Source organism: Haemorhous mexicanus, chromosome 27 (assembly GCF_027477595.1).
Source record: "Haemorhous mexicanus isolate bHaeMex1 chromosome 27, bHaeMex1.pri, whole genome shotgun sequence".
NCBI classification, from domain to species: domain Eukaryota; kingdom Metazoa; phylum Chordata; class Aves; order Passeriformes; family Fringillidae; genus Haemorhous; species Haemorhous mexicanus.
Window position 1 is genome coordinate 6,005,750 of NC_082367.1, and position 25,813 is coordinate 6,031,562.

General features: G+C 49.2%; 3 protein-coding genes across 7 annotated transcripts in view; 2 read left to right on the plus strand and 1 right to left on the minus strand.

Annotated features, from left to right (window-relative positions):
- Nucleotides 1-72: 72 nt before the first annotated feature.
- Nucleotides 73-4,611, plus strand: TMEM50A (transmembrane protein 50A). Of its 4 annotated transcripts, none has more exons than XM_059868683.1 (7): nt 73-141; nt 621-723; nt 1,368-1,495; nt 2,567-2,634; nt 3,487-3,579; nt 3,958-4,018; nt 4,237-4,611. In XM_059868683.1, the coding sequence occupies exons 2-7, from the start codon at nt 631-633 to the stop codon at nt 4,280-4,282; spliced, it is 489 nt and encodes a 162-aa protein (XP_059724666.1). In that variant the 5' UTR covers nt 73-141; nt 621-630; the 3' UTR covers nt 4,283-4,611. The 4 variants fall into 4 exon arrangements, with proteins under 4 accessions (XP_059724666.1, XP_059724668.1, XP_059724667.1 ...); XM_059868685.1 differs by having other exon boundaries at nt 1,383-1,495; XM_059868684.1 differs by having other exon boundaries at nt 107-192.
- RHCE (Rh blood group CcEe antigens) lies at nt 4,236-13,648 on the minus strand. Of its 2 annotated transcripts, XM_059868682.1 has the most exons (11): nt 13,338-13,648; nt 11,792-11,866; nt 11,145-11,331; nt 10,784-10,934; nt 10,510-10,651; nt 8,774-8,934; nt 8,233-8,370; nt 7,864-8,009; nt 7,268-7,347; nt 6,168-6,241; nt 4,236-5,874 (listed from the first exon to the last, which is right to left on the minus strand). In XM_059868682.1, the coding sequence occupies exons 1-11, from the start codon at nt 13,375-13,377 to the stop codon at nt 5,848-5,850; spliced, it is 1,221 nt and encodes a 406-aa protein (XP_059724665.1). In that variant the 5' UTR covers nt 13,378-13,648; the 3' UTR covers nt 4,236-5,847. The 2 variants fall into 2 exon arrangements, with proteins under 2 accessions (XP_059724665.1, XP_059724664.1); XM_059868681.1 differs by lacking the exon at nt 13,338-13,648 and having other exon boundaries at nt 11,792-13,171.
- Nucleotides 13,649-13,995: 347 nt separating this feature from the next.
- Nucleotides 13,996-25,813, plus strand: part of MACO1 (macoilin 1) — a 29,314-nt gene continuing 17,496 nt past the window's right edge. The window contains exons 1-6 of the mRNA XM_059868451.1: nt 13,996-14,298; nt 20,947-21,088; nt 22,778-22,904; nt 24,083-24,206; nt 24,571-24,749; nt 25,202-25,700. Of these exons, the coding sequence (XP_059724434.1) occupies nt 14,219-14,298; nt 20,947-21,088; nt 22,778-22,904; nt 24,083-24,206; nt 24,571-24,749; nt 25,202-25,700 (1,151 nt within the window). The 5' untranslated portion in view covers nt 13,996-14,218. The remainder of the gene's footprint in view (nt 14,299-20,946; nt 21,089-22,777; nt 22,905-24,082; nt 24,207-24,570; nt 24,750-25,201; nt 25,701-25,813) is intronic.

A 25,813-nucleotide genomic window follows, 5' to 3' on the forward strand; every position in this document is an offset into this window, starting at 1 on the left:
CAACCCGCGCGCTCGCGGCGCACGCGCCGGTCCCGCCCCGAGCGGCGGCCCCGCCCCGGCGCTCGGGACGCGCCCCGCCCCCCGCCGCCCCTGCGCGCGCGCTGCGCCTGCGCGCGGCCGCCGCCACCGCGTCCCGTGACGGTGCGCGGGGGATGCGCGGGGCGGGAACGCGCCGGGCCGGGGGCGCGCACGGTGCGGGGGATGAGCGGGGGATGCGCGGGGTGCAGGGACCGGGGTGCGGGGGATGCGCGGGGTGCGGGGGATGCAGGGACCGGGGTGCGGGGGATGCGCGGGGTGCGGGGGATGCAGGGACCGGGGTGCGGGGGATGCGCGGGGTGCGGGGGATGCAATGACCGGGATGCGGGGGTTGCGCGGGGTGCAGGGAGCGGGGTGCGGGGGATGCGCGGCGTGCAGGGACCGGGGTGCGGGGGATGCAGTGACCGGGCTGCGGGGGATGCGCGGGGTGCGGGAGCGGGGTGCGGTGTGCGGTGCATGCGGCGCGCAGGGTGCCCGGATCGGGGATGCCCCGGTGGGAGCCGCCGGTGGCGGTGCCCGGGGAGCGCCGGGCTCGGGCGGTGCCGCGGTTCCTGCGCGGACGGAGCTGCCGTTTCCTCCCGCAGTCGCTGAGCCATGTCCGGGTTCCTGGAGAGCCTGCGGTGCTCGGAGTGCGTGGACTGGGGCGAGAAGCGCAACACCATCGCCTCGGTGGCCGCGGGGGTGCTGGTACGGCCCCACCCTGCTCGGGACTTTGGGCTTCTTTTGGGTTTTCTGTCCTAAGACAAAAACCGGGAGCGGTTTGGGAGCCTCTCCTCCCGCGTTACAAGTGGAAGGATGGGAGGAAGCGGCCTCAAGTTGTGGCGGTGGGAGTTGAGGTTGGATAAAAGCGGAAATTTCTTCATGGAAGGGTGGTCAGGCAATGCTGGAGTCGCTGTCCATGGGAATGGTTAAAAAATACCTGGATGTGGCATTTGGGGACACGGTCTAGTGGTGACCATGGGTGGAATTGGCGATTTTCAAGGGCTGCTCCAGCCTTGGCAATTCCAGGGAAAGGAAGAGCAGGGATACATTGTCCCTGTGTGTGGCAGCAGAGTTACTGACAAAATCCCGCCTGGTTTCCTCCGTCCGTTTTTTGTTTAAATTTCAGTTTTACCCAGGAGGTAAATCCCTGGCTTTGCAGACAGCTGGATCCCAAACTAATGGTGACACAGTTTAGTCTGGGTTGGAGGCTGTCAGGCTGTTTAAATATCGATGTTTTTCTAGAGCCATCTCACAGGCTGAGGACAGGCTGTGTCTGTGTTTTAAACTCTGCATTTTAGGGTTTATCTGTATTTTAAGCTCTGTATTTTAAGATTTATCTGCATTTTAAGCTCTTTTTCCCCCAGTTCTTCACAGGCTGGTGGATCATCATCGATGCTGCTGTGAAATATCCTCAAGTGGAAGATTTCAACCATTCCTACCATGCCTGTGGGGTGATAGCCACCATTGCATTCCTGATGTGAGTGGGAAAAAGTTGTAAAATTTTAAATGTTTGATAGTAATAAAACGGTTATAAAAATAGCAATACAATTAGAGTGATAGGAATTTGGACAATCAGGGTTAAGACAATAAAAACAAAGAATTATGGATGGTCTGGGTGCCTTCCTGGGCAATTTAGCCCTGAAAGGATCCCCTCTACCAAAGGATTAACCCTTCAAGGCAGTAGCCTGGTGCATATTCAGGTATCTCATACATGATGCAGAAATTCTTTTCAAACAAAGGCTGGTCTCTGGTTATTGTCAACTTCCCCCCCTTAATCCTGCTGGCTCCTCAGAGATGGGAAGGAGGTGGAAGAAAGTTGGTCTTTTCTGATAAGGAGGCAATAATTCTTCTCTGTGCAAAGAATTTCTTGAATATCTCATCCCTTTCTTGAGCTAGTTAAAAAAGTATCTTACATTGCATGGTTTATATTTTAACATTATGTTATAACCCTACAATTATATTTAATTTATTTCAGCTAGTTTAAAAAGTATCTTACATTGCATAGTTTATATTTTAACATTATAACTTAAAATTATATTTATTTGAGCTAGTTTAAAAAGTATCTTGCACTGCACAGTTTCTATTTTAACATTATAACCCAAAATTATATTTACCACACTATTTAAAAAGAGTAATATAGCACTGCTAATTAATCCAACCTAACACATCCAGTAAATATCTGCCAAGAGCCACATGTCACTACAGGACATGAAATGACACGATGTGGACACGCTGCTCTTTCAAGGTAAAGAGAGTTTTTAATTTCTGACTCTAACATTTATAGATTTCCAAAAGTGACAGTGGATTGGAGGGTGACAGTGCCACCTCTCCAATGACACTGGGCAAATTAACATTTGATTTCTTCTCTGTAAAAGAATGCAAACCAATGAGTTCATTACAAGAATGCAAACATCGGAAGGCTCAGAAAATCTTAAAAAATCAGGGTGACAGCCATTTGAGGTGCACTTGTCACACAAGGCCCCACCCCAGCAGGGCAGTGAGAGTGAGAAGCAGACTTTTAATGGCACTTTTGTCCCCTTTTCCCCAGGATCAACGCCGTGTCCAACGGGCAGGTGCGGGGGGACAGCTACAGCGAGGGCTGCCTGGGCCAGACAGGTACCAGGGCTGGGGCTGCCCCTCCCTCTCCTGCTCTCTTTTCTACATAGAATATTCTGGTTTCTGAAACAGTGTTTTTGCCCAGGATTTTTTTCTGGGAAGCTGAGAAGCTTCAGAGAAAAATGAAAACAATAAGGATCTGATTTGTTTTTCTTGTGTTTTGTTGGAGATTGTTTTATTGGTTTCATGGAAATTGATTTTATTTATTGGCTAATCAGGGGCTAAGCTGTGTCAGACTCTGGAAGGAGAGTCACGAGGTTTTGTTAGTATCTTTTAGCTTTTTGTTTGTATTTTTTAAAATATTTTTTAGTATAGTTTTAGTATAGCATTTTTCAATATAGTATAGAAAATAATGTATAAAATTATTTTATAATAATTAGAAGTATATATAATTATATTATAATGATAATAATTACATATTAAAATTATAATAATTACATATTAAAATTATAATCATTATATATTATGTATAAATTATTTATTTATAATAATTTTATTTATTTATTAAATAATAAATTAGCTTTTTAGGAACATAGAATCAGATTTGTCATTCCCTCCAATGAGGGGGGTCTCAGAAAATACAACAGCTGGTCCCAGCTGTGCCAGGGGTTTGTGGGGCTGGGGTCCCAGCTGTGCCAGGGGTCTGTGGGGCTGGGGTCCCAGCTGTGCCAGGGGTTTGTGGGGCTGGGGTCCCAGCTGTGCCAGGGGTTTGTGGGGCTGGGGTCCCAGCTGTGCCAGGGGTTTGTGGGGCTGGGGTCCCAGCTGTGCCAGAGGTTTGTGGGGCTGGGGTCCCAGCTGTGCCAGGGGTTTCTGGGGGTCCCACAGACCCAGGACCTCCCCATCCCATTGCAGGGGCTCGCATCTGGCTCTTCATTGGCTTCATGATGGCCTTTGGGTCCCTCATTGCCTCCATGTGGATCCTCTTTGGGGGCTACGTGGTTAAAGGTAAGAGCTGAGCCTATTTTGGGGAGTTTAAGTGTCTAAAATCCACTGTTCTGGATTTTAGAACTGGTATTTAGAGGCCCAGATTGAGTATTTTGCCCTACACTCCACTCTCCCATGTTATCACTGATACTGGGATGGATGTGATCTATTTCTAAGTACAAACTTCCTCTGCAAACCCAGCTGGGAACTCCATGGAAATAATTAAACTGCTGCAGGTTTAAGGGAATAATTCCCTGGGTGAAGACTTATTCCCAGAATACAAATTACTGAGCTCCTGCAGATTGCTCCCAAAGCCTCTCTGCTAAATGACACGTCAGAAATGGGATAGGCTTGAAAATTACTTCAAAAAAAAAGTATGGGGATTTTTTTTTCTCTTAGAAAAACCAGTGGTGTACCCAGGAATAGCAGTGTTTTTCCAGAATGCATTCATCTTTTTTGGGTAAGACTGACCTCTTTTACTTGTTTACCATTTAATTTTAATGATAAACCTGAAAGTTGCTGTGATCTGGTTGGTGCTGAAGTCCTGTTTGGTAAGCAGCCCTGTGTGAATAACCTGGGATGTGCCTGCAGAGGAAGTGGAGTACCAAATCCCCCTTGAATCCTTGTGTTTTAACCAAGAGGAGTTGGATTTGTGGTGTCCCTTTGCTGTCCCCACAGGGGCCTGGTGTTCAAGTTTGGTCGCACAGAGGATCTGTGGCAGTGAACCCCCCTGGAGTGGCCTGGCCTTCAACTGCACCCCCAGAAGTTTTGTAAAACCATTTTGTAAACCTTCCATCGTGTCTGAAGAGGAATCAAGGAAAGCTGAAAGCACTAAATCCAGCTCTATTCTGGTTATTTTTTTTACTCTTGTACATCCACTTCAGTGTTGTGGTGTTTTTGAGAAATGTAAAATTGCTACAAACAACAGTGGAGTCACTTTTCTAAAATGATGTTTGTTACAAATGAAAGGAGAGTGGAATATGGATGTATTTAACCAGCTCTTTCTATGATGTTATTTACACTCCAAGACTTATTAAAAATGCATTTAAACAACCTTTTAACAGATATTTATTAAATATTTCCTATATCTGGGCAATATAACCATTTCTTCAATTTCAAAACTTGCTGCTCTGTGGCTTCTCTTGTGTCATTCAGAACTGTGGTGGTTTGGGATTTTTCTTTTCCCCCCATCCCTGAATATTTCCTTTATCCTGTGATAAAGAGGAAGTGTCTGGGCAGTAACAACTCACAGTTGTGTGTAGAAGGTTTGGGCAGCTGCTGCACTCCTGCTGGCTCTTTGGGAGCTGGGAACAAGGAAAACTGGCCCTTCCTCTGCAAGGCTGCATTCCTGGGGAGCTGCAGGGATCTGCTGATCCATCAGGGAGTGGATGAGGCCAGGGAGCCTCATCAAAGGGCTCAGCCTGTCACGAGCTCCCTCTCTCACTGCTCACAGGGTGCTGAAGGAAGGGAAACAGCCACGGTTCAGTTCTCACTCTTTATTAGGTAAGCACTGCTGGAAGGTTTTCTGTGTCAGCTATTTCTGGAAGAAACAAACACTGAGGACCACAATCCACTGGAAACCAGGGCTCACTGGCAGAGAATGCTGTGTGCCCAAAGTCCTGCACCCCAGAATGGGGGCACATCCCTGGGCTGTGCCCCCCAGACACTGCCCTGGGCTCTGTCTGTGTTTTACACTTGGCAGCAAACCCCAGGGGGTTCAGGAACACCACCCACACCTGAACTTTGGCCATCAGAGCCTCCCAACATCCAGATCTTTCCAGGAGTTCAGTCAGGCAGGATGCAGAGTTCTGGCCCTGCTCCAGCTCACTCATCCAGCCCTGGCTTGTCAAGGCCTTCAGCAGAATCAATTCAGCTCAAAAACTTGAGTGCTTTCCTAGATAAGAAGTGCTCCTTGAGAAATGACACTTTCAGATCCATCATTTTGCCTTGTAAACTCAAGAGCTAAAAATAGTTTAATGTTTCCAAGCATTTGGAGAGATAAGCCATGAATGCAGACAACTTTTTTGTACATATCTTCTAAAAATGATTTAAGGTAAGAACAACAAAGCAGAAAAGCTGCATGCACCTGAAGTTTACATCTGTGAATTCACACTCTATCTCTCAAGAATAACTGGAACAGTTTAGTTTATGAGTGTGCATTGGGGTGGCTTTTGTGGGCCTGAGAATTGGTATTTCAGTGCTCTCTGAACCCATCACAGCTGTTCAGTTTTTCTGGTGATAAAGAGGAAAATCTTATCTTGGTCCTGTCTGTCAGCTGGGATCCTCCACTCAAAATCCAACAGACAAGTGGGGAAACTGTGAACACAAACATTCTTGTATCAGAACATCAAATCATCACAGGAAAACCCCCCCAAACCAAGATAAAAGCTGATTAAAAGCTTATTTTCACCCATTTGTTATTCCTGTAATTCAGACACAGCCTCACATCGGCACCTAAGGCTGCCCAAGGACTGTTTGTGCATCAAAATGTGCTGGGGAAAGGAAAAACCCCTTTTTTCCCCATATTTTTAATTCAAATACCTGGAGTTCTTCATCAAGGTGCTAAATGAACTCCCCCACAGGGAATCTGAAATCATTTTTAAACTCACCTCCCAGTAAGACTGGTCATCAAAGTACTTGGAGACGTGCACAGCTTTCAGCAGTTTGATGTTTAAGATCAAACCTGTTGGTAAAAAGAGAGATCCAAAATAAACACCAGGGCAAGGGGAGGATTGTGTGTAACAAGAGTTTCTTGGCAACATTTATCCAAATGTAACAGATCAAAACACAAATTCAGACCTAAATCCTCCAGCAGAGCCCCCCTGACTCGAGCTGGCCTTAAATACCAAAAGAGGCTTGCCAGGATCAAGGCTTGGGATACTAAAAATGAATTACTTTAGGTAAAACCCCATTAAACAGCTGCTAGATTATGAAAATACATCAAAATGATGAGTTTCCTGCATGAGAAGGGCCTGTGTATCTAAACCAATCTGGTTTATCAGCACTGTTAGTTTGGGATCTCTGATGGGAATCTCTGGATTTTTGAACAATTGGGTAAACACTGAATGTTTGGTTATTTCTGCTGGATGATTTCTGAAGATCTATTCCTTCTTCATTACACCTAAAGTAATGCAAAGGTTTAAAGAAATTCAAACACTCCAAAACTCATTGTAGGGTGTGTTTCCCAGCAATTTTCACTGGCCATTTCTCTGTTGCTCCAGACAGAATTAGAGGCTGGGGAAAAGCAGCAGCTGCCACAAACCAGAGCATTCCACAGGAGCCACGTGAGGGCTGCTGCTCCCAAAGCAGCAAAAAGTCCCAAAATTCCCAAAATCTCTTGATCAAAGGGCTGCAGCTGGGCTGAGGCAGCTCCTGGTGTTATTGAAACTTTGCACATTTGCTCCAAATGGCCTAAAAAGTGACAAGCCCCAGACTGGGGCATCTTCTGTCAGTGAGACAACACCCAAAAGTGAAATGTTTTCATCTTCACACCTCTCCTGTCTGCAGGTTGAAGGCAGGTTAAAATAAACCTTGGTTAAAATAAAACTTCAGCACTGAAAGAATGGTGCTGCTGGGTTATTTCTGTGCAAAACAGCTCGGGCTGGGAGGAGCCCCTGGCACTCGTGTTCCCGTTTATCCCACAGGTGATCTACCCAGAGAAACTTGCTCCAAGGAAATAAAGGGATTCCTGGGATGTTCCAGTACTGACCTGTAACCAAACCTGTTATCAAGGCAGTGCTGATGGTCTGGCAGAAGGCACCAATATTAACAAAGGCATCATAACCCAGTCTGAAAAGCAAAAAAAGCATTTCACCTTTTATTTAGCATTACCACTGTGAATGAATCTGCATCTATCAGAATCTCTCATAGAAGCTGTAATTCTCAAACCTGCAGCTGCAGTGAGATGCTCTAGGAACATACCAGAAGCCTAATGCAGACTTCAGAAGATTTATTTTGTCCATTCTTTTGGTATTAAAACTTCTTTAAATGTTTCATTGAGAGCATGATGAGAAGTGTCAGGCCCTCATGCTGCACTTTCATTTCTCCCTCCCTTCTGAGCTCCCAAAACATCCCAAACCCTAAAGTGATTCTTGGAGGGAGGCACATGCCCAGTCTGCTCAACTCTCAAATTCCTTTTTACTGACTTTTTTTTCCCTTTGGACTTCAGGGCTTATCTTGTGTTACCTGATATAAAACAATGTGTCTGTGATGACATCAGGCTCTCTGGATGTCTGACAACCCTTCTCAGGGCACACTGCAGTGATGATTATTTATCTTCATTATTTTATACAAGAACTTATGTACCTGGATAATTCATTCCATTGTGTCTCAGTGCCCCTCTCTACAACTTTGAGAACAACAGCGGCCACAGCTCCAAGCACAGCAGGCAAACCAAAAGTGAAATGAACTCCAGAAGTATCCTGCAGCTTCAAGGCAGGATTAAAGCACCTCTGGGAAGAAGAAAAGGTTTAATTGACACCCAGAAACACAAGCTGGTAATTGCAGATCAGCTGTTGCAGACCTAGAGGATGAATTTGCTCTCAGGAGCTGCAATCCTGGGCTCTGCTCAAACCACCTCAGGTTTCCTAGCTTGGAAAAGAGGTTTCCCCTGGGGTATCCTGCTGACAGATTTACACAGCTTATCCAAGAAGCCTTTGGGGGGTTGAGCATTACCTGCACACAGTGAGATGCCAGGATGGAGATGACACTGCCCAGCAGCCCCAGAATCATGGCAATCCAAGGGTGCTTTATGAGCTCTGCTGTGTAACTGATGGTGACCCCTCCAGCCAGGACTGCACTGCGGATGTCAGCCTGCAACAGCAACAGGGGGGCAGGGACTTCTTACAAGGGCTTCTAGGGGTACAGCAAGGGGCAGTGCCTCCACACTGAAAGAGGGGAGGGGGAGATTCAATACTGGGAGGGAATCCTTCCCTGTGAGGGTGGGGAGGCCCCTGGAACCCTGGAAGTGTCCAAGGCCAGGCTGGACAGGGCTTGGAGCCACCTGGGACAGTGGGAGGTGTCCCTGCCATGGCAGGGGGTGGGATGAGGTGATCTTTGATGCCCCTTCCCACTCAAACCCCTCTGTGAGTCTGTGACTGTCAGGCCCTGGACAAGGTTTCAGTTAACAGCTGTTGTATTTCCAGTGTATTCTTGAGGGTACCAGAAAATCTCTTTGAACAGAAAAACCCCATGCAGGGTTTCCCCTCGTCCTTACCATTCTGAATTTGCCATCCTTGGAGGTCAGAGCAGACAACATGAAGGCAGCCACAGCACTCACTGTGAGGGCCAAGTAAGTGCTGAGCACTGTTTCCACTTTCTTGGACCCAGCCAGGATGGAGTTGAAGCTTGGCCAGAACACCCAGACAAACACAGTGCCTTGGGGACAAGGAAAGAGACCCTCAGGAGCTGCTCTGAAGCACAGGGAGCCCATCTGTGCCTGTCTCTGGAGGGCTCCAGCCCACAGTGTGCACTCACTGTAATTCCCAAGCCTTTCCCAAAGCAGAGCTGCTCTAAGGTCACTCCCAGAGAGGAGCTGTCAGTGACCACAGGCTTCCCTAGCAGGAATGAAACCAGGTTCTGCTCCTAATGGGCAGCGTTTGGGAAGCCCAGGCTCCCTGGAGCCAGTGCCCTGCCTGGCAGGATGCATCCCTCCTCACCTGCCCGGGGCAGCACTGCACACACCGAATTCCAGCCAGCAGAGGGACAGAGGGACAGAGGGACAGAGGGACAGAGGGACCTCGGAGCACCCCGGGCTGGCCCCACCCGGCCCTGTGGCCCTGGGCTGTGCACGGACTCCAACACAAACACAGGCCACAGCTCCTCTGGCAATCCCAGCTGCTGTGTTTTGTTTCCAGCCCGTTCCCATCACTGATGTTGTGTTCCCCACCCCCCAGAGGTACCAGGCCCTTGTGCAATCCACCTGACAGTGGCATTTGATGTGCTCCTGTCCAAGATCCCTAACAAGTGACACAGGCATTGTCACTAAGAGGCACAAATCCAGTTTCCAGCAGCCCTGGCAGACACTGATTTTGTACCAGCTTGTCTTGGCTCTCAGAAATCCAGTTTCCATTGCTAATATCCATGATTTCAGTGCAGCAAGGCACAGATAACCCTGCCTCAGACAGGAGAGGCCATTTCAGCAACTCTAAATGGTGGCACTGAGGACTCGTGACATGATTCATCCTATTCTCATTGATCAGGCAGTTAATCAGTCATAAATATAGATATAAAATCCTCTGCAGCATTCTTATGAGGATCTGCTCAGCTCTGGAAATAAACAGCAAACAAGAACTCCAGGGACACAAAAGAGCAGCATTTAAATTTTGTATTCCCTAAACTGGGCAAAGAGTGACTGAGAATGAGACTCTGTGGACCCCTGCAGGAAGCTCTGGGCTCAGCTGGTGGCAGTGGCACTACAGAAGTTGTGATTATAAAAACACCAAATTGCTTCCCTAAGAAAAGGGATGAAAGTCCCAGACACTGAGCCTGTGCAGCTCCTCTCTCGTGGGCCTGCCTGTATCACACTCCCCACCCTTCAGCAGGCTTTATCTTTTTATTTCCCTTACCAGCAGGGACTGCCCTTTTCTATCTCTGTGCACCACCTGGACCGACAGCCTGAGCTCTGCTGAAACACAAGTTATGAGCTCAGCTCTGGCTCACAGCCCCTCCCCAGCAAGCCAAGGGGACAACTTGGCCAGGAAAGGGAGTGGTGAACCTGGAGAAAGAACTGGCAACCTGGAGGAGACTTTATGCTGAGGTGGCAAAGCAAAGTGAGCCCCAGCTGTGGCAGGAGCAGCCTGTGGGCCAGGCAGGAAAGGGGCCACTGTCACAAACAGCAGCAGTTTCTGTGCTTGGCTGCATTCAAAGCTGCATTCTGCATTTAAACCCCAGCCCTGCCCATGTTCTCCCTGCAAAGCCTCATGCAGCTGGGACATTCCAGCCAGGACTCACCCAGCACTGAGAACAGCTCGGACCTTGGCGTGCTCCTGTTCTTGTCCAGCCCTGGGGGAGCCTCAGGGAAGCGGGAGGCGAGTGCCAGACCAAAGTAGGCTCCAAAGAGGAACACGTGCATCACAGAGAGGTGCTCTGGGACCTGCACCAACAGAACACTCACCATCTGTGGGCTGAGCCAGGCCACACAAAGCCTCTGCTACAGCTCCTGACAGAGCTGCTCCAAAGCTCCAGTGATGTTCCCCCCACGTATCTGCAAATCCCACCAGGGTACCTCCAGAAATTTCTTGTTGATCCATCTGCTCATGTAGAAGAAGATTAATTCCATCAGGGTCATCACAATTAACTGCACAGGATTGGCCTTGCCCAGGACAGCCCCAGTGGAGATGACCACAGCAGTCACGCTCACAAGAGCCCTTGCTAGACTGCAAGAAAGAAAGGAAAGAACAACAACTCAGTCTCAGGGTGACACCAGGGCCAATAAAAAGGAATCACACAGAGCAATGCACTTAAAAACCAAAAGCCCTCTAAAATGCCTGTGCCCATCCCTTCCAGGGCCCCACAAGGAGGCATTCACCTCCACAGGGAGCAATCAGCAGTTCTGCACTAGCCCAGCTCAAACATGAACTCACTACCTTTCCAAACCAACTTGACTTTGCTCTCCCCTAAGGAAAACTAAGAAATCTTCTGCCAGCACAGAGAACTGGACACCAAGAACAACGAGCAAGAAGTTGAACCCGGTGCTGCTAAAGCCATATCTTCTCAGAACCATCAGGAAGAAGCCAAATCCAAAAATCACCATGTGGTTGACATCTTGAAATTCTGCAGGACAGAAAAGAGCAAGACAGCAGTGAAATTATTAATGCAGCTTTCTGATTTAAAAAAAATAAATTAAAAAATTACAATTAACTAAGAAGCCTTCAGATAAAAATTTAAGTGCCACTATTGTTTAGAGCTTGTAAAGAATTCCAGAGCTTTCTTTCCAATGTATAATCAGAGAATAAATACCCTTAATGCTGAATTTATTTTTACATACTGATCTGAGTGGATCAGGATGTGTAAATGGATCAGGATGGGGGCTGAGAGGTGAAAACCCCAACAGAAAACTGACCCAAGTTACAATTTAGTCTTGGATCCCCACCACACCTGTGACATAAAGAAACTCCCAGCACTCCTGGCAAGTTCAAAGAGCAATAAAACCTTCTCACCACCAGACCCCGCTGTGCAGGGCACAAGAGGAGCAGGGATCCCCCCTCCTTCCCCAGCAGGGTGCCAGGCTTACCTGGGTAGGAGACGGATGAGAACCTGGCTGAGACACTGGAAAAGGATAAGGAGTAGTTGTAGTTGTCACTGACATCTGGGAAGCCAAAGAAAGAGCGGATGAGGAGCAGAGCCTGCAGCAGGAGGTTCAGCCCGGCCACGCTGCAGCGGAAGCCGCAGCGGATGCTGAGGGAGTCGGACTGGGAAGGCATCGTGCACTGGGCTACATGGAGAGCAGCACAGCAGAGACTCCTCTGCCTCCTCTGCCCTGTGGGACTGTCCCCGTGCCCTCACACCAGCAGCAGAAGAGCTGTGGGGGCCAGCAGTGAGAGCTCAGCCAGAGATAAAAAGGGCAAGAGGCGTGAGCAGGGAGCAGCTCCTTATCTGGGCTGTGGCAGGAGCCAAACGGAGTCCAGCTCACATGGGCTGAGCTCAGAGTGCCCGAGGACACGGCCAGAGCCAGAGCCAGGGCCACGGTCACAGCCAGAGCCAGAGCCAGGGCCACATCCAGGTCCTTTTTCTGAGAATCCTGTGAACCCATGGGCAATTCACACAGAACCAAACCTGGTGAACTTTTTCTCTAAACAGGGCAACAGCTCAAGCAGCAGTTTAGGAATTAATTTAGCTAGCACAACGAGCCTTTTTGCTACGTGTTAGTAAATCCCATCAGTGTTAACACCCAGGGAGAACACCCCAAAGGTGAGGAATTCACCCCTTCTCCCTCAGGATGGCACATTGGAAAGGTGATGCTCAGATTCACAGCTTATGTTTCCAAACAGCAACGAAAGGTTGGTGATGTATGACAGGGTGAAGAACAAAGTAACTTTTATCAGGGAAAAGTTCTTCCCCACGAGGGTGGTGAGGCCCTGGCACAGGTTCTGCTTCACCCCTGGCAGTGCCCACGGGCAGGTTGGACATTGGAGCTTGGAGCAGCCTGGGACAGTGGAAGGTGTCCCTGCCCATGGCAGGGGATGGAATGAGGTGATCTTCAAGGTCTCCTCTAGCCCAAACAAATCCGTGATGCTCCAATTCTAAAATATAACGCCACCACCAGGAAAACAGCGCCATGCCTTGGGCCAGCACCCTTCTGGGACAGTTCTAACGCCGTTTAGGGACCAGCACTCCTCACACTCAGCCCATCACTGCCCGAGCCTTGTTCTGGGCGATCCATCACCGCCGGCAGGCCCGTGGCACCGGCACCCTGTGCCCAGCCAGGCCCGGGAGGTGGTGGACTCCCTCAGGAGCGGCCATTGTTCCCCTCACGGCTCCCACAGATCACAGGAGCCTCAAGGCGTGGGCCGGGGGCTCCAGGGAGGCCCCAACCGCGGGCCCTGGGGTGGAGGCTCAGCCGGGCGGCTCTGGCTCGCCGCCGGGGCTCACGGCGGTGCCAGTCCCGGTGCCCGGCCGTGACTCGGCAGCCCCCGGTGGCGGCAGCACCGCCGCATCCGCCCGGCCCCGCCCCTCCCTGAATGCCCGCCCCCTCCCCACAGGCCGCCCTTAGGGACTGCACTCCCATTGGCCAAGCGCAGCTCCTCCTGGCCTGTGATTGGCTAATTCCCAGCACCGACCGTCTTTGGGCCGCGCGTCCTGTACTTCGATTGGTCCCATGGCTTGTCACTCAGCTATGCGCAATATTTATTGGCTGGCGCGGCCTGTCCGTCAGGCTGGGGGTTATTTTGCTCTCCGGTGAGCGGCATCGGAGGTCGCGCTGTGGGGGCGGCACCGGGCGTCACAAACTGTCACAGCCTGACTTGGCACCTGAGACGGGGTGTCCCCTTCCCCAACCGCCCATTTGCCAGCGAGGCTGTCAATCAAGTGGGAGAGGTGGCACCTCGGTGCTACGGTGACAGAGGAAATAGAGCCCTCCTTCTTCCGTTTCCGAGTGGATGGCTGAGCTGTCCTTTTATTTTTCTGTTTCTTCTCCATTGGGCAATTTTGCTGTCCGTCACCGCAAGGGGCGGGAACCAGCCCGTAGCACAGTAGGCGGGAGAAGACCAAAATCTGCATCCTAATTGGTCAAAATGCCATCAATCATAAATAACCCCCTCTGATTGGGTTGTAGGGCCGTCATTCACAGTGTTGGGCGTGCCACGCGACTGCACGAGGCGGGCTTAACTTTCTAGCACTGCGATTTGTCCATTCTATCGTCTGTCTGCCTTTTCCCGCTGCCGATTGGTCGGACATGCCGTCACTCACGTGGGATCAACCGTTTGATTGGTGATCGCCGGGGAGGCAGGGCGCTGCGCGGCGGCTGCGCGGGGGGACTCGGCGGGGAGGGACGGACCAGGAATTATTTTTATTTCTTTGTTTCCCGGGTTAAAAAAAAAGAAAAAAAAAGGGAAAAAAAGAAAATTAAACCCCCAAAAAAATCCCCGCGCTCGGGAACCCCCCGCGGGGGCGGATGGTGCTGCCGTGAGCGGGGCGGGCCGGGCCGGGCCGGGCCGGCGGGATGAAGCGGCGGAGCGCGGACTGCAGCAAACTGCGGCGGCCGCTCAAGCGGAACCGCATCACCGAGGGCATCTACGGCAGGTACCGAGCGGCCGCCGCGGCGCCGGGAGCGGGCGGTTCGCGGCCCCGGGCCCCCCGGCCGCCCCCCGGCCCTGTCACCGTCATGGCGCCCCGGCGCCCCTCAGGCGCTGCCCCGCCCCGGGCCCTCCGCGCCCCCGGGGCTCCGCGGGGCCGGGGGTGCTGCTGGCCAAGGTGCTGCCGGTGCTGCCCGGGGGGAACGGCCGGAGCCGGCCCTGGGGTGCGCGCCCAGCGCTGGGGCCTTCTCCCTGGGTCACCCCGGTGCCGGAGCTCCGAGCCTCGCCTGGGGAGGGTTTCCCGGCCGGGTCTCGCAGCTGGGCGCTGCCGGAGCTCCGAGCCTCGCCTGTGTCTCCCCGGGGAGGGTTTCCCGGCCGGGTCTCGCAGCTGGGCACTGCCGGAGCTCCGAGCTGCCGCTGCCGTCTCAGCTGGGTCTGCCCGGGGAGGCTTTCCCGGCTGGGCATTCCCAGGCTCCGGCTCGCACCCGCCGCCGTGCCGAGCAGCCCGGCTGCTCTCTCGGGGTCTCACAGAGTTGTTCTTGCCGTGCTGGTGGGGCTGCGGGGAAGCCGTGAGAGCCACGGGAGCAGGAGGCTGGTTGGGAGCAGGGATGTGCCGGGGTCACAGCAGGTGCCCGGCTCAGCCCTGACCCTGGCAGCGAGGAGCCAAGCAGCGCTGAAGGGAGCCGCACTTGGGATGAGCCTCATGCCGGCAGCGGGATGTGTTTTCCAGGGGCTCGCAGGGCTGGTTTGTGTCCCAGCACCGAGCCCATGTAAGGAGTGGTTCAGAGCTCTGCTCTCCCGAGTGTGGCAGGTTTTGTGGCGTGCGGTAATTGTGCCTTTCTCAGTCAGCAGGAGTGTGGGTCAGGAGAGGCTCGGGAGCTGGTGAGAGCTGTAGTAAATGTGCTGCTGTCCCATTTCTGTTTCTAGTTCAGTGGGGTTGATGAATGCAGTGCCTGGAAACCTGAGCGAGCTCATACAATTCAGATGTTAACTTTGCATGAGGGAGGCAGCTGCTGGGGATCTGTGACAGGAATAAAATTGTCCCAGTGTGCTGCTTATCCCACTTGTAGTGAATCTGTGAGAGTAGAGAGCTTTTGCTTTAGACTTTCAGGTTTTGGGAAAAGCCTGCCTGGAACGGTAAAGAAAAGCATCCCTTGTGTAGAAATTATTATTCAAGGTGAAGAATAATTCAAATATATAAGGAGTTGGTTATAACTGGATTTCAAAAGTCATTCCAAATGCTTTGCCTTTGAGGGGACTGGCGGGGAAGGTGGGGTGAGAGAAGGAGGGGAAGTCAGGGAAAGCTCAGAGGAGCTCCAGGAGCTGAGTGCGTGCAGCAGGGAGAGCTGCTGGAGTCTCTGAGCAGCTGAGGCACCTCTGCCTTTGCTTCTCCTGGGATGCTTTGGTTCAGGAATGGGATTTTTAGCCGTTGTTTTCACGTGGCATTTTGCTAAACAGAAACAATCAGTGTGCTCAGTGTTGCCATACAGAAAAGGAGGAATAGTGAGAAGGCTTTTCCCTTTGGGAATCTAAACAGAGGGGGGTTCTTCTATTCTACATGGATCTGGAATCTTTCTCCTTTTTTAAAATATTTTTTTTGTCTCCATAATTCAGTGGTCACATACAGGTAACTTCTCACAGAACTACAGTTGTCTAAATTCTTGTAATTAGTGCAGTTATTTATTCAGCTTATCTTAATTGTCCCCATCAGCTTACACAGACCCAGTAAATGCAGTTATCAGGAGGAAGCATCCTGGGTTTATGGGCAGAGCAGCCAGGCTGAGCAAACAGCAGCATTGGGATACTTAACTCTTTGTTTTGTTTGGTTTTTAAATTAAGCCTGATCTTAATTTAAGTCTCCTGTCCAGCCTGGCATGTGAGCAAGGCAGAGCTGTCACTGAGACACATGGGGTGGGTGGGAGCTGGGAAAAGGAGGAGTTGTGGAGCAGGGAAGGAAGGAATTGTCCTGCAGGGAAGCTCTGGTGGCAGAGTTCTTGCACGTGTAAAACTGAAGCAGATTATAAGAAGTGATAGAAGAACAGAACAGAGTTAGAAATATAAAATCCTGGGCTGCACTGAAAGGTGTGGATGATGTGTGAATGCTGATTTTTGCAGTGATTTATGCTCTTTAGAAGTATTGCAGAATCTGTGGAAAGAACTTTATTATAATTTAAAAGAACTGCTTTCAGCAGATCTCCAAACCCACCACAGTCATGGTAGGAATTGGAGGGTCTCTTATTTCCACAGCTTTACATTCCAAATTTTGCCTTCTCCCATGTAAAACAACGGCAACAAAGTGATTGAACATCTCCTACCTTTGGCAGTGTGCATGCATTAAACCCCTAATTGTTAATTAAAGTGTTCATTTCAGCTTGTCATCAGTTAAGCAATTAAAGTTTATTTGTTCCTGCCTGTTCCTAAGTCTTCCCAGTCCTCTTCTTTGATCTGGTTCAAACCTGGCTAAAACCCTCCAGCTGCCTTGCTGATATTGCTTGTTTTGGCTCTGCCTGGTCCCACTTTCCTAGCTGGGCAAGTCTCAAGATGAATTCCACACATCCCTGCTTTAAGTTGTGCTGTCACATCAGCTGATGGATGCTGTCTCATGGATTCCCTGACAATAGTCCTGAAATACTCCATGTTCCTTCAGAGCAGGGTTTTTTTAGCTGGGATGTAAATTGCCCTTTATGCCAGGCACTCCGTGGGCTGGCAGCCAAGTGGGTGCCTGGCAGGGGAGGCTGTCTCATCTCCAAGTGGCCCTGGTGGCACAGGACAGGATTCCTGGGTGCCACGACCCCATAAATACTCCTGGTTCCCTCTGCCACCCAAATCCTGACAGGACTGGCTGTCCAAAATGCATTCCAAGGAGTGCATTTTTGACAGCCAAATAAACTGGAAGGAAAACATCAGCACTACCTCCAGGAATGTGGCCTTTTTTAGGCTTTTCTTGAAAATCCATAATCATTCCTCCTGCTCATTTATTCTGGCTTTTTTTTTTTTTTACCAGCTTCCTATAGAGGGTAAAGCATTTTCTGGAGGTCTGGAACAAAGCAGCAGAGCTGCCTTTTATGACTTGAACTTCAGTGCAGGGCTCCAGTGTCATTTATCCTACATTCAGTGTGCTCTGCTGTGCCAGCCCCTCTGCCCTGGCTCTCACTCCCTGCAGCTGGAGGGGCTCCTGTGGCTGCATTTTGGGATTTGGGGTTTGCAGCTGGGTTCCCAGAGCTGGCAGTGCCTGCTGTCCCAGCCCCACAGTGCTGGGTGCTGACTGTGTGCCCCTGCCAGGGCTGCCATCCCTGCAGGGGTGTCCCTTTCCTCCTGCCCAGCTCAGGGCTGGGTACCCTCTGTGCCCTGCCAGGACACACAGTCAGGGCTCAGGGAGCTTTCCTGGGCTTCCTCACGTTTCTTTTCCTTTTCAAACCTGTAGCTGGCAGGTGTTTCACATGGTCAGTGCCAGCAGTGATGTTTTCTGCCTTTCAGACTGCCTTTCTGCCCACTGATAATAATCTTAGATATCTGTGTTTCTTTAGATAAAGCTTTGATATTTGCTGATCTCCACTCAGCATGCCTGCTGTTGTGGCTGCTGGCTAACCCTGAGGTGGGGGGGGGTCGTTGATTATTTGGTGATTCCACCCAAATGCTGAAATTCACCTTTTTAAAGCTCACCTGTGCCCTTGGCTCCCTGCCAGCCTCGGGATGCCTCCCACTCCATTGTCTTGGATGAGTCAGGCTGCCAAATGGAACGTGGCAGGATTGCCTTTCCAGCCTTTGGGCCTTGCTGATAACGGTGGGATGGAATTAAGGCTCAATCCACCCCCAGTTTGGGTTTGGGCTGCAAAATTGGGACTTTTTCTGGGGATTTTTGGCAGTGTATTTACCTTACAGCTGGCAGAGGATCTGCTTCTGCAGGGCAGTAAAAGGAGAACAAAGAACAAGAGAGGAAAAAAAAAGGGGTGGGGGGGGAAGGAAATGGCATCTGGCACTTGTAGGGGGAGGAAGAATAAGGAGGAAAATTATTTATTTGCAAATTCAAAGGGGGAGCAGAGGCACTGCAGGGTTATGAATAAATCTTTCTATTCAGTGTACATTAGCCATCAATTGACCTTTCAGAGAAATTGCAGCTCTGTAATCACTGCTCCTCCCTGCCCTGTGCCCTGCTCCTGGCATGGATGTGTCCATGATTCCCTTCTCCTTTATCACCCTCCAGGATTAGGGGCCATATGCTGTTTCATGGGGAAAGCCCTGTCCTTAAACCTCTGCCAGGGCACCCAGGGCAGGTTTTTTGACATGTGTCAGGAAATTGGATAACCCAGATTTTAGGTATTCATCTGCAAGAATCTTCCCTGTATTGGGATGCACCTCAGAATTCCAGCTGGCCTGATAGAATACACTTGAGCCTGTGCAATAAAAGGCTTTTCCAGGGGATTTCATTCCTGGGGATGTGTTTCAGCTGTGAGCTCACCCTGCTGGGCTGGGGCTGGCCTGAGCACAAACCTGGCTGTGCAGCACCTCAGGGGCAGCAGGATCTGAGGTTTGGGCTCCTTCCCTGCTGGGGCCAGCCCAAGGATTGAGGCTGTGAGAGTTTCCTGAGCTCCTGCAATTCTGAGTGGCTTTGGAGCCCTTCAGACAATGAGAAATAGGCTCTTTAATACTGTTGGCAAAACCTCCTTACAAGTGTTGCATTGTTCCAATTCCACTTTAGAAGGTGCTAAGTGTCAGCGGGGCCCTTGGATTGATATGAATTTAATATCAGAAATCACTTTAATGGCTGGGTTACAGAACTCCTGTTCAGCAAATGCTTTCACTTGGAGTGGCACTTGAGGGTTGAGCAGCATTAGTCCTGACAGCCCTCGTTTGCTGGGAAAAATGGGGTCTCCTCCTGCCTTCCAGTGGCAGGAAAATAAACAATAGCCACGAGAGTAACCCAGGAAAAGGCTCCACAGCACAACTCAACTGAGCAGGGAATTCCTGGCTGGGATGGTTTTATGGAATTCCTCAGGTCTGAGGAGCTGCACAGGTACAGTTCCAGAGCCTGGACCCAAATGTCACCTTTAGTGTCAGATATTCCCTGAATGCTTTCTACAGATTTCTGGTGAGGATCTGAGCTGTAAATAAACAGGGAAGGGCAGCCTGTGGAAGCATAATCCACCAGGGCAGTGTGAGCATTGAAGGGGTTCTGGTGGGTTTTGGTTGGCTGGGTTTTGGTGTGGGGTGTTTTGTTGGGCTGCAGGTTTTTTCTGTACTCCCATTGCAGTTTCATTCTTCTCTAAAGGAATTTGTGTCTGGGGCTGGGTCCCTCAGAACTGAAAACATCACTTCCTTAACTTTGCAAGTGTGTGCCATTAATTTTGTTTCCATTCCACTGAAGTGCTCCCTGGAGCCTTTTGCTGTATTTTTTCCCAGCCAGTTCAGTTGATAAGGGCACTCTCAGGCACCTGCCATTCACCTCTGACTCCCCAGAAATCCAGGAGTTTTCCCAGCCCTGTGGATTGTGCCTGAACTTGGGTGAGAATTGCACAAGTTCAGTTGTTTCCAAACCTCTGCTGGTACCCAGCTCTTTCCCTGGAAATCTGGGGTTTTGTCTCTTCCCCAAAGCTCTGAGCAAGTTCCTAAAAAAGCCCCGTGGCCCCGAGCAGGGCAGAAACTCGACCCTGCCTGGCACAAGGTGCCAACCCTTGGCACCTCCCACTGAACATTCCAGGGCAAAGTTCTGCTGGTTGTGCTGGCAGGGGGGCAGAGGAGGGAAAACAAGTCACTAAAAGGACAATTTTCCTTTGGTTTAAATGAGAAACAAATATTTCCCCCCCCACACCTTTTTTTTTGTTGTAACCCCATAGAGTGCAGCAGGGTATTGGGGAGCTGGAGTGACAGATCTGGGGGTGGTGGCTTTGGGGGAAAAAGGGGTTTTCCTTTTTTTTTGGAAGAATGGATTGGGCTGATGTCTCAAGTGTTACTTGGGTATGAGCTCAGAATGTTTTTAAGCCCTGTTGCCAAGAAGGATCATCAGTGGTTCAAAATGCAGGACTCAGAACATGGGAATGTGGCTCAGAAATAATTAAAAATAGAAGTTAGGCTGGTCTCAGGCCTCACGTGCTTCCATTTTTCTGGGGTTTTGTTTGTTTGTTTTTCAGGGATCCATTTGCCTTCATAGAAATGTTTTCAAACCTAACACTGATAACTCAGTATCCAAACAGCCTTTAAATTGCTGTAGGCTTAAAATACATCTCAGTTTATTGGTGTTGCAGTCTGTGTTAAATGAGGGAACATCTGCAGCCTGCTGAGGAGGGGAACACCGAAATTCCTGGGCACCAGGGGCAGGAGAGGACTGGAAAAGGAACATTCCAGCTGGGAGAAGTTACCTGTGGCAGGACTTCACTGTGTGGGAATGCACAGGGAGATGGGTGATGATGAGCAGTGACCCTGCTGATTATTGGGAAAAATAAATGCACTTCAGTGTTAGCTTCATTAGACCAGGCCTGCTGTAATGGGATAATAAAAAAACCTCAATTTATTTTATAAAATTATTTTGGCTGGCATTTCTTTCTGTGTAATTCAGTTGTCCTTACTTTTCATTCTGAATATTTTAATTAAAAAAAGAAAGAAAGTCAGTTTGCCTGTTGGAAATCCTGACCTGAAATTTCCTTTTTCTTTCCTCCAGCACCTTCCTGTACCTGAAGTTCCTGGTGGTGTGGGCCCTGGTGCTGCTGGCAGATTTTGTGCTGGAGTTCAGGTTTGAGTACCTGTGGCCCTTCTGGCTCTTCATCAGGAGTGTTTACGATTCCTTCCGATACCAGGGCTTGGTGAGTGCCACTGAATAGTCCATTTTCCACAGTGGCAGTGGCACTCAGCCTCCCCAGGGATATTCCATTTTCCACAGTGGCAGTGGCACTGCAGCTTCCCCAGGGATATCCCAGGGATATTCCATTTTCCACAGTGGCAGTGGCACTCAGCCTCCCCAGGGATATTCCATTTTCCACAGTGGCAGTGGCACTGAGCCTCCCCAGGGATATTCCATTTTCCACAGTGGCAGTGGCACTGCAGCCTCCCCAGGGATATTCCAGGGATATTCCATTTTCCACACTGACAGTGGCACTGCAGCCTCCCCAGGGATATCCCAGGGATATTCCATTTTCCACAGTGGCAGTGGCACTGCAGCCTCCCCAGGGATATTCCATTTTCCACAGTGGCAGTGGCACTGCAGCCTGCCCAGGGATATTCCAGGGATATTCCATTTTCCACACTGTCAGTGGCACTGCAGCCTCCCCAGGGATATTCCAGGGATATTCCATTTTCCACACTGACAGTGGCACTGCAGCCTGCCCAGGGATATTCCATTTTCCACACTGTCAGTGGCACTGCAGCCTCCCCAGGGATATTCCAGGGATATTCCATTTTCCACAGTGGCAGTGGCACTGCAGCCTCCCCAGGGATATTCCAGGGATATTCCATTTTCCACACTGTCAGTGGCACTGCAGCCTGCCCAGGGATATTCCATTTTCCACAGTGGCAGTGGCACTGCAGCCTGCCCAGGGATATTCCAGGGATATTCCATTTTCCACACTGTCAGTGGCACTGCAGCCTGCCCAGGGATATTCCAGGGATATTCCATTTTCCACACTGTCAGTGGCACTCAGCCTCCCCAGGGATATCCCAGGGATATTCCATTTTCCACACTGTCAGTGGCACTGCAGCCTCCCCAGGGATATTCCAGGGATATTCCATTTTCCACAGTGGCAGTGGCACTCAGCCTCCCCAGGGATATTCCAGGGATATTCCATTTTCCACACTGTCAGTGGCACTGCAGCCTCCCCAGGGATATTCCATTTTCCACACTGACAGTGGCACTGCAGCCTGCCCAGGGATATTCCAGGGATATTCCATTTTCCACACTGACAGTGGCACTGCAGCCTGCCCAGGGATATTCCAGGGATATTCCATTTTCCACACTGACAGTGGCACTGCAGCCCCCTCACAGCACCAGGGCTTCTCTCTGATGGATACTTTATCTGTGGCCAGTGGAAATGAAATAAAGATTTATCCAAATTTCACCACAGGGAAATTCTGTTTAAATTTCTGAGCCGGGTTTGAATTAATCAGAATTATATATAACCTCATATATGTGTAAACAGGCAAGACTTTCTGTATTATTTTAAAGAAAACCCTCTTACACAGACTTTTTAAATATTTATATATGTATATGTGTGTGTATAGATATATATATACACAGACATATGCTATGTATCTATATATATGGCTATAAAAATATATATAGCCATATAAAAATTTTTTATTCCTAGATTTATATGTAAATATATTTTAATGTGTTAAACATATTAGAATTAAACATGTGATATTAGAAATACTGGTGTGTGATAAATTATAGCTATTAGATATTTTATATAATATGTATTATAATGTATATAAAAAACTGTAGTTGGGTTGGAATAACCAAACCCTCTTCTTTTTTCCCCCTCCCTCCTTTCTTTCAGGCCTTCTCAGTATTTTTTGTGTGTGTAGCATTCACCTCCAACATCATCTGTCTGCTCTTCATCCCAATCCAGTGGCTGTTCTTTGCTGCCAGCACCTATGTGTGGGTACAGTATGTGTGGCACACAGGTGGGCATTGTTCTTTATTTACAACTTCCTGACTCATTTATCACTTCTTTATTTCCAGCTCTTCTCTATTGACAGCTCCCAGGGCTCCATGTGTATCTCACATCTTTTAGGAGCAAATCCCCTCTGCTGTTGCCTCACTTAATGGAGTTTTTTTTAGAGTTAAAAATTTGGGTTTGGTTTTTTGTTTTGCACTTGGGGTACATCTCCAGTCAGCAGGAACTGGAGGGGAATAAACAGGAATTGCAGAGCAGTTTAGAGAAAATTAAATTCCTGACTTTAAAACTCTCCTGCAGTGATTCAAAAATTGCAGAGCACTCAGGACAAGTTTGTGACAGTGTTCTGTTCCTCCACACTCAGTTGATGTGCTGATAATTTAGTTAATGATGTTCAAATATCAGTTATTTCAGTGCTCAGAGTTTAATTCTGTGTTAGCACAGCTGGATCCATTTTCTGAGCTGGTGATGCCAGAGGCTGCCCTGGCAGTTTGGGGCTTCCATGGAGAATTTTTATCCCCCTCTGCTGCCCTTTTCTCCCTGAGTTTGTTCTCACAAATCCCTGGGTTTGGATGCAGAAATGGAGCTGGGGGAGGCGGTTCAGTTCCTTCCTTCAATCAAAACATTTTAGGAATCAAATTTAATTTAAAGATTTTTAGGGGTAATTTTCACTCCCCAGATTGTTGGGATTTGGGCTTTGTGGAAGATTTTGTGTTAGCCTCGATCCCAGGGGTTTGCAGGGTGCTGTGATGATCCCTCCCTCAGCTCTGTGACACCTTAGTCACTGCTGATGGCAGCAGTGTGGGAGCTGATGGAAGGGGCTGTGAGCCACTGCTGCCCAGTCTCAAATACCTGCAGATCTGGGGCTGGTTTTGGAGCTGTGTTCATGTGTTAAAGCCTTATCTGAAGTTGTTCAGGGTTGATGCTTAGGAGGAAGAACCTGATGGGCCAGTTTTAGCTGTAGCTATTGAGCTGATTTAATATTTTAATTCATGGCACCCTCAGGAATTACTCATTTTCAGTGCTCATCCACGCTGATGGGAACTTGCTTTTTTCTCTTTTTTTTTGCTGAAAATCTTTAAGGTTTTTGTTTCCTCAGACCCCTGAAATGTTTTAAAAATAACTCCCAACTCCTTGCTGCCTGTGCTCTGTCCCTGAGTGCCTCTGTTTCCCTTCTCTCCACAGAAAGAGGTGTGTGCTTACCAACAGTATCACTGTGGATACTCTTTGTTTATATTGAAGCAGCCATTAGATTTAAAGATTTAAAAAACTTCCACGTGGACCTTTGTCGTCCCTTTGCAGCACACTGGTGAGTGCTTCTCTGTCCTTTCCCTCTTAACCTTGCTTTCAGCAGGAAAATGAATAATCAGGCCTTTTATTTGGGTTCAGGGCTTGGCTGCTCAGTTTTCCTCACAATTCTGCCGTGAAACATTCCATGAGAAATGTGTGTAAACAAGGCCCCAGTGCCACCTTTCTGTGCTGGGAGGAATTTGCAGTGTGGATATTTCCAACAATTCTTGAAAGCTCCCGTGGAACAGCAAAACCCACTTTATAAATCGGTTTCTGTGGAACTTGTTCATATATAAATATGTATGAATATGTGAATATATTTGATTAATTTGCTATCATGGCTATAGTTTGATTAATAATATTGCTTTGTTTTCCCTCCTTAGCATTGGCTACCCTGTTGTGACTTTGGGCTTTGGCTTTAAAAGTTACGTCAGCTACAAGATGCGGCTGAGGAAGCAGAAGGAGGTGCAGAAGGAGAATGAGTTCTACATGCAGCTCCTGCAGCAGGCTCTGCCCCCAGAGCAGCAGATGCTGCAAAGGCAAGAGAGGGAGGCAGAGGAAGGCAAGTTATCCCTTCATGTGTGCTCTGCTCTCTGCTGTTCCAAGGAAAAGCAAAGCCCAGCCGTGCTGGGGAGGAGCTGCTCCAGCCTGGCTCTGCTGGTGGGAGGGGGTGAGCTCAGAGGGGCAGGACTGGACTCACTTTGGAGGGGTTCATGTGGCAGGAGAAGGGAATTGGGGCCCCTCTGCTCAGCTCTTCATTAGCAGCTGCATCAGCAGCTCAGTCAGTGCTGTGTGTAGCTCTGGTGTTTATTCTTAAATCCCTCTCTCCTGCCTGGAATGAGGCAAAAAGCCCTAAAATAGGGGACTTGGGAGTCTCTTTTCTAGAGAGTCTGCAATCCTGATTGTTTCCTGCAGGAATGATGGATGTGTCCACAATGATTTTTTTCTTTCTGTGGCACGGTATTGATGGATTTAATGAACTAAGTTGGGTTTTTTTTCACTTTGGTGTTGCAGCAGCCAAAGGATTATCTGATATGGATTCCTCAATACTCCTGCAGCACAATGGAGGCATTCCAGCCAACAAAAAAATCTCTGCAACGTTGCCAGAGCTGGAATATCGAGAAAAAGGGAAAGAAAAGGACAAGGATGCAAAGAAACACAACCTTGGAATAAACAACAACATTTTGCAACCTGTAGACTCTAAAATACAAGAAATTGAATATATGGAAAACCATATCAATAGTAAAAGATTAAATAATGATCTTGTAGGAAGTACAGAAAACCTCTTAAAAGAGGACTCATGCACTGCCTCGTCCAAAAATTACAAAAATGTCAGTGGGGTTGTGAACTCCTCACCCCGCAGCCACAGTGCAACCAACGGGAGCATCCCCTCCTCATCCTCTAAAAATGAGAAAAAACAGAAATGTGCCAGCAAGAGCCCGAGCACACATAAGGACTTAATGGAAAACTGTATTCCTAATAACCAGCTAAGCAAACCAGATGCACTGGTAAGGTAAGTTGGGCCTGAGCCTTGTCTCACCCTCCCCTGGGCCATCAGGACTCGGGGGTCTCATTTGCTTTTTCTCAGGAAAATGTCATTTGTGATCATGTAGAGAAGCCAGGATT